The sequence below is a fragment of the Cyprinus carpio genome, chromosome B18 (assembly GCF_018340385.1).
Source record: "Cyprinus carpio isolate SPL01 chromosome B18, ASM1834038v1, whole genome shotgun sequence".
NCBI classification, from domain to species: domain Eukaryota; kingdom Metazoa; phylum Chordata; class Actinopteri; order Cypriniformes; family Cyprinidae; genus Cyprinus; species Cyprinus carpio.
In genome coordinates, this window is record NC_056614.1 from 25544215 (window position 1) to 25551714 (window position 7500).

At 42.5% G+C, this 7500-nt stretch overlaps 2 protein-coding genes and 1 long non-coding RNA gene across 7 annotated transcripts in view; 1 reads left to right on the forward strand and 2 right to left on the reverse strand.

Moving 5' to 3' along the window:
* The window catches only part of LOC109078050 (homer protein homolog 2-like), a 22401-nt gene extending 15073 nt beyond the window's left edge, over window positions 1-7328 (reverse strand). The window contains exons 1-2 of one of the 5 annotated variants that reach the window (XM_042744587.1): window positions 7193-7328; window positions 6930-6986 (exon numbers count right to left, since the gene is read on the reverse strand). In XM_042744587.1, the coding sequence (XP_042600521.1) occupies window positions 6930-6931 (2 nt within the window). In that variant the 5' untranslated portion in view covers window positions 6932-6986; window positions 7193-7328. Of the gene's footprint in view, window positions 1-4837; window positions 5109-6929; window positions 7070-7146 lie in introns of those variants that run through there. The other 4 variants (XM_042744585.1, XM_042744588.1, XM_042744586.1 and 1 more) reach the window with 4 other exon arrangements.
* LOC109096445 (hepatoma-derived growth factor-related protein 3-like) overlaps window positions 1-7500 on the reverse strand; it is a 23248-nt gene that overhangs the window by 1978 nt on the left and 13770 nt on the right. The gene's annotated exons all lie outside the window — the stretch shown is intronic.
* The window catches only part of LOC109077975, a 517-nt gene continuing 283 nt past the window's right edge, over window positions 7267-7500 (forward strand). The window contains exon 1 of the long non-coding RNA XR_002015672.2: window positions 7267-7500. This exon is cut by the window's right edge and continues 13 nt beyond it. This is a non-coding gene — a long non-coding RNA (uncharacterized LOC109077975).

Sequence of the window (7500 nt, forward strand, 5' to 3'; positions counted from 1 at the left end):
GTATAGATTTTAAAATCTTGCTTATTACTTATAAAGCCCTGAATGGTTTAGCACCTCAGTATTTGAACGAGCTCTTGTTACATTATAGTCCTCCACGTCCGCTGCGTTCTCAAAACTCTGGCAACTTGATAATTCCTAGAATATCAAAGTCAACTGCGGGCGGCAGATCCTTCTCCTATTTAGTGCCCAAACTCTGGAATAACCTACCTAACATTGTTCGGGAAGCAGACACACTCTTCCAGTTTAAATCTAGAATAAAAACCCATTTCTTTAACCTGGCTTACACATAACACACTAATACGCTTCTAATATCCAAATCTGTTAAAGGATTTATAGGCTGCATTAATTAGGTAAACTGGAACCGGGAACACTTCCCATAACACCCGATGTACTTTGCTACATCGTTAGAAGAATGGCATCTACGCTAATATTAGTCTGTTTCTCTCTTATTCCGAGGTCACCGTAGCCACCAGATCCAGTCTGTATCCAAGTTAGAGGGTCACTGCAGTCACCCGGATCCAGTTTGTATCCAGCCCAGATGGTGGATCAGCACCTAGAAAGGACCTCTACAGCCCTGAAAGACAGCGGAGACCAGGACTAGAGCCCCCAGAGACAGATCCCCTGTAAAGACCTTGTCTCAGACGACCACCGGGACAAGACCACAGGAAACAGATGATTCTTCTGCACAATCAGACTTTGCTGCAGCCTGGAAGTGAACTGCTGGTTTCGTCTGGTCAGAGGAGAACTGGGCCTCTGACTGAGCCTGGTTTTTCCCAATGTTTTTTTTCTCCATTCTGTCACTGATGGACTTTTGGTTCCTTGCCGCTGTCACCTCTGGCTTGCTTAGTTGGGGACACTTCATTTCCAGCGATATCGTTGACTTGATTGCAAATGATTGCACAGATACTATTTCAACTGAACTGAGCTGCATGATGACATCACTGAATTCAATGATGAGCTGCCTTTATCTGTCATTTTGCATTATTGACACACTGTTTTCCTAATTAATGTTGTTCAGCTGCTTTGACACAATCTTTTTTGTTTAAAGCGCTATATAAATAAAGGTGACTTGACTTGACTATTTATTTCACAGTTTACACTCATATGAGAATAAAGTACTCATCATCTGCCAGAGCTTCTGAAGATCAGCAATGACCTACAGCCGTCATTCACCCTACATCACCTTAAGCTAACGATGCCTGACTGAGACAATGACCAATTATACAGTCATTAGACGACAGGAGGACACCACTGACCGATTACAATCAGTATTACAGAGTGATAATGTGCAAAACAAGCCTAAATAAGAGGCAGATCTTAATCCGACAGAAGATCATTCATTCTACAAACACAGACTTAATTTATTTCTAAACATCGGATAATGAACATGAAGGTCTTTACACTGAATGCCAAAAAAACTCATCAGAAAAGGTGCTTCAATGAAACCGATACGAATGTGAGTTGAGCTGAAGTGAAGCCCACATTCAAGGAAACAAATCTTAACTTATGAAGCTGCTTCTGCTCAGCGACTTTACATATTTTTGTTTTACCATGACTTACCATGAAGTCCAAATGAATTACAGGTACCAGCTGCACTTCACAAAGCCAGATAACATATTCATATAATGGCAGTAAATTATTGATAATTTGATTTGCCCTAATTATTATTATTTTTTTTTTCAATTTTAAATTTACCTTTCGGGAATTTGGAAGGCTATTCATTTACTCCCAAAACCCCTGTAGTTCATTCGTGAAATTCAGTCTGGGAAACCCAGGCATAATGTAATGTTTAATACACGTCATGATGTTGATAAAAAATTGAATATATTTTAGGTCAAAAGTAATGTAAAAGTAGTCAAAAATTATCATCATCATCCCGTAGCAGATCTATTCAGGTGGAGCTGGGGAAGGTGCAGGGTTTCTGAAGTGCGCTGCAGTTTAATATATAAATGTACAGCAGCGAGCTCATTGGCTGCTGATACAAAGATAACCAATCAGCTGCACCACGAGATGATGATGTCATTATGTCAGATTGAGTTTAACCTATCAGACTGCACCATCTAGAGTTTCATGACAGAACATTGGATTTCTGTCATGTAATTTATGATCAGTAATTGATTACAATTTGTAAGTAACCTACCCACCACTGTAAATAATGCATGTCAAAATATAAAACAAGGTAAATAAAATATGACATCACTACTTTTCAAAAATAATTTAAACAAATAACAGGCTCACAACATGAAAAGTTTTGGATTTTAAAGTGAATTTAAGTATTTACAGCAGAGGTTTGAGGAATATCTGTTTGTGTGTGTGTGTGTGTGTGTGTGTGTGTGTGTGAGAGAGAAAGAGTGCATCAGTTCAGATCATTAAAGCCGTCCTCATTAACTCTGATCTGATTTAGATTTGACACAGACATCATGTGATTTCTGATGATGACCTCAAACATCATCTGAATGCATCATCAGCCCGCAGGCTGACGTCACGCTCATGAGCGGTGTGCAGAAACATCGTTAAAATGAGGTCGATTAGCAGCGTTTCTGGAGGACCGTCTCCGTTCATTTATGAGTGAAGCCTCTGAACGCTTATGAGCGATTAATGGTGTTTCAAGAGGAGCGGGCACGTGAATGATGAGATGACACGACTCCAAACGTCTTTTACTTTGCTGAAGGTAAGTGTGGCAGAGTATAGAACGCAGAAAGATACAGGACCGTCCTGTCGAGCATAGAGGAAGTCACACGAGCGCTTCACCAGATCTCAAAATAACCTGACAATGACAAGATGAGCATGTGATTCACACATCATCACAAAGAGGCATCCAGAACATTCCCTGTTCTCAGCCGAGCCATGGCAGGAATGCGGCTCTACCTGCACACACACCCCCACAGAGCCACACCTGAACTCTGACCTCAGCGTGCTCTGATTGGAGCAGACCATGGAGTGGGAGGGGCTCCTACAGGTCAAACACCAAATCACGAATGACCAGAACCACAATCACACAGAAACTCTGGGTTGCAAGACTCCCATGATGTTAAACCGGCCGCTCCACAGCGGTTCACTTCTGATCCATGAACTCACTCAATCACACACCATTACTGACATTCAGAATGCTCACAACACACTGACAGAAGCACAATCTATCAGCTGTGTAGCAATCTTTGTAGCAGTGAATGAAGAGGTATCATATTGATCACAAGTGCAGTATGGAGTACCTCAAGGCTCAGTACTAGGGCTGTTATTCTTCACGCTTTACATGTTACCCTTGGGAGATATCATCAGGAAACACGGTGTTATCTTTCACTGTTATGCTGATGATACTCAGCTCTATATTTCTTCGCGGCCCGGCGAAACATACTAATTTGAAAAACTAGCAGAATGCAGAGTCAATATAAAAACTGGATGACGAGTAATTTCTTAAAAAACAAAGGTGTTAATTATAGGACCTAAAAATATAACTAGCTCAGAGCCTTCAACAATAACTCTCACTGACTTTCAGGCCATGACGGCAGATCTGGACTGATCAGCACTACTGAGGGCTCATGATGCAGGTCTGGACTGATCAGCACTGCTGAGGGCTCATGATGCAGGTCTGGACAGATCATCACTGCTGAGGCTCATGTTGCTGTAAGTCAACATGGCTTCGGCTCTGGGGAAGCAGCAGCAGATGGTTGAGACCGACACCATCTGTGACGAGGCTTCAATCCCCACCGGAGAGCGTCATTTACCAGCCGTTAGGGAGCATGTGGGGTCTACGGTGTCCTGAACACACACACAAACCAACACACACACACACACACCCCGTCAGCAGCTTGACAATGTGTCAGATCAGCGTCAGTGAACTTGTTCCATTCATGTAACTGGAGCCATCGGCGCTGTGGTTTAAATAGACTGTCCAGTCCAGCGCCTCATTCAGCTGAGCTACGGCTCATCCACTGTGGTTTAGGGTTTAATCCCAGCGTTTATCACCAAACAGCAGATAGAGGCCGTTCCTCGCGGTCACAGGTTTGTGTGGAGAATGAGGTTAATCTATAACGCTGTCACTGAGAGAGCCTCCAGCTGAAAACTGAGCCACAATCGATCAACATCACATCATTTAAAAACACCCACTGTGTGGAAAACCTGTGAGCCAGCCTTTACTAATCTAGACTTAAAGCGTCTGATGTGATATCATACATATTTATTTATTTATTTATATACAGTATATTTACACTTTGATGTGGTTGAAAGCATAAATGATGAGAGTCTGACAGGAATAGTCTGCAGTGCCACAAACTTCATGATGTAATAATCAGACAACAGTTTTGATCTTGTGTGAAAGAAACTCATCTGACCGCACAAACTGGTCCTACAGATTCTTAAGAAACCAGCAGCACCTCAGGTTGGTTTCACACACACACACACGCACACACTCGCATTAACAGCCCTATCCTCTCTTTTCATTATATATGTGTTATATGTGTGTTTGCTAAATCTTGATCCTCTGTGATCTTTGATGTTTCGCTCAGATCTTCGGGAGCGCGCGCGGGGGATGCTGAATGCACGCGCAAACACAAGCTAAAATCACCTGCTGTTCAAACACAAAACCCACTTCTGACGGAGCCGCCGAGGGCAGAAGACGAATTAATTCAATTTTCAGAGAGTATTCAAACGATTGACGTGCGCCGAATTCACACGCGTTTCCTGTCAACTCGATCTGATTCGGTTCTGACAGTCACGTAACAAACCTAACCAACCTTCAACCACTGATCAGTCATTTCTCATCTAGAAACAAATCCGCAAGAGTTCTGTCGCAGCATTGACAGCAGAACACGCGAAGATCAGAAGTGCCTCGTCTTACCCCATCGCGCTGCTCTCCGTCGGATCCGTGACGCGTCTTTAGTTACAGAGACTCAAAAATCTCCCGCATCAGTTCCAGCGCAGAATATTTCCTTGAGAAATCTGATATTCTCGCGACAAACTAACTTCAGCTCGCGCTGGTGGATCTTTATTAATATTTCCAGGCTGGAACAGTGAAACGCGTCAGTGTGGAGTTCAGTCCGCAGCAGATGATCATGAATCCAAACTGAGCGAGTCAGCGACGCGCCGCGGATCAGCCCACTCTCTCTCTCTCTCACACACACACACACACTCTCTCTTTCTCTCTCTCTCTCTCTCACACTCACACACACACACACACTCTCTCTCTCTCTCTCTCTCTCTCACACACACACACACTCTCTCTCTCTCTCTCTCTCTCTCTCTCACACACACACACACTCTCTCTCTCTCTCTCTCTCTCTCACACACACACACACACACTCTCGCTCTCCCTCTCTCTCACACACACACACACACACACACTCTCGCTCTCTCTCTCACACACACACACTCTCTCTCTCTCTAACACACACACACACACACACACACACACACACTCTCTCTCTCTCTCTCTCTCTCTCTCTCTCACACACACACTCTCGCTCTCTCTCTCTCTCTCACACACACACACACACAGAGGGGTTAATTTAGGTGAGCTTTATTGGCATGACAAAAACTATACATTTGTATTGCCAAAGCAATTGCAGCTGAGCTGCTTACAAATAGTGCACGTGTATTAACAGAAAGAAAAAAAAATAATAAGAATAATAATAGTAATAAAATACTGTATATAAAAAGTATTAAACATGTAATGCAAAATGAATTAGTAATGCAAGTATATAAACTAGAAATAAAATAAGGGATTCAACGGATTTACATAAGGAAAACATAATATATCTATATATTAAATAAATATATCTAAACAATATAATACAGTAATATGGCATAATATAATGTACATGTACTGGAAACATCAGATCAGGGCAGATTGAGTTTTCTCTTCTGTTGTGACAAACAGACACATATTGAGCAGCAAACACACAACAGTTCTTGTGTTCTCTTAAAAAAAGTGGTTCTCAAACCTGTCCTGGAGTACCCCCAGCACTGCACGTTTTGTATGTCTCCATATATCTGACACCCACTTCAGGTCCTGCAGCCTCCACTAATGAGCTGATGAGCTGAATCAGGTGTGAGAGATGAGGCAGGGCCGGATTTACCCTTTTTCGTGACATAGGCAAAAAAAAAAAATTGGACCCAACTTCCCTATTTATATAATATTACCACCAAAGCAAACAAAAATATTTCTTAATCAGTTGAAACGTTACAGTGTTTTCTATCGCAATGAGCGCTTGCGTTCAGTCAATAAAAATCGAAAGTAGCTCTTAATTTGTTTGAGAAATCATTTTAACGGCCAGGAGTCACAACCACGCATCTAGACATTGTTCAGATGATTTGTTTCAAGACATCTGACATTTTTCCGTCCTGAAATGTGTTGAACTATTTTTTACGCACCTCATCCCAAACCTTCCATTACAAATTCCAAAATGTCATTTAGAGCTAACACCAGAGGCTCGAGCCATTGCTATGCAGGTTAATGCAGTTATTAGAGAGAGAGAGAGAAGCGCGTGTGAATACCTGCATCTCTCAGCAGCAGCATAGCAAATCTTTAAGTTAAAGTGCTTCAAGAACTTCTCTTCTGAGAAATGTCATGTAGCTCTTCAGCTGCAGAAATATTTGATTGATAAATTCGCGGGGCGGCGTTGACGACAAGTTTCTGTGCACGCGTGTGAGAGAACCGGAGAAAGCGTGATTTCCGAACATAAAAAAGTGGAAGAGTGGAAATGCTTTGTAATTTTTTACCTTATTATTTGTTATATTTATTTGCTCAATGTCTTCTGAGGTTTTGGTTCTTTTATTGTTGTAGATAGCCATAGTATAACAAAATATTATCTCTTCATTGTGTTTTATCCAGCCTGATCTATACATTCACTCGCAGATAACGGGACAAAGTGATAAACTGCGGTTAGTTCTGGTAAAGTTTTGGTAGTCATAGTAAAGTTTACCGTACTCACATTCCTGCAGAATCCCAAACGTCCTGCGTCTCCAGAGCTGCAACTGATCCAAATCCTCTACATTATTAATTAAACCAGCAACCAGCCGTAAAACAAAAGCCGCTGGTCAGTGAAAAACACACAAATGACATGCAGAATACCTTTGCTGTAAGTGGACAATAAAAAAACGAAAAAAAAAAAAAAAAAAAAAACAACAACTTCGCAATGAGAAACTCACACAATGATGTAACGTTAAGGTGAACAAAAATGCGTGGATTGCGAACCGTGTGAACGGAAGGGGAACTCAGTTTGTCGGAACCTTCGGTAAAACCGCTACGGAGTGAAATAAAAGCTGCACGTCCCGCGTCGCGGTGGTGCTTCGCTGTAACCAGTTTAAACGCTCTTGTTTTTCACTCACACTGAGACGCTCTGTAAAATCTCTAGGCACCTGTTTTCGTCACTAGCGCCATGTCTTGCGCCACTGACTATGACGCTCAGTTCGCGTCGCGTTTCTCCGCGGAGGACGTGGAGTTCCAGCGGTACCGGGAGCGCGCACCGGACGCGCCGCCCGTGGTCGAGGACTGGAGAGCGC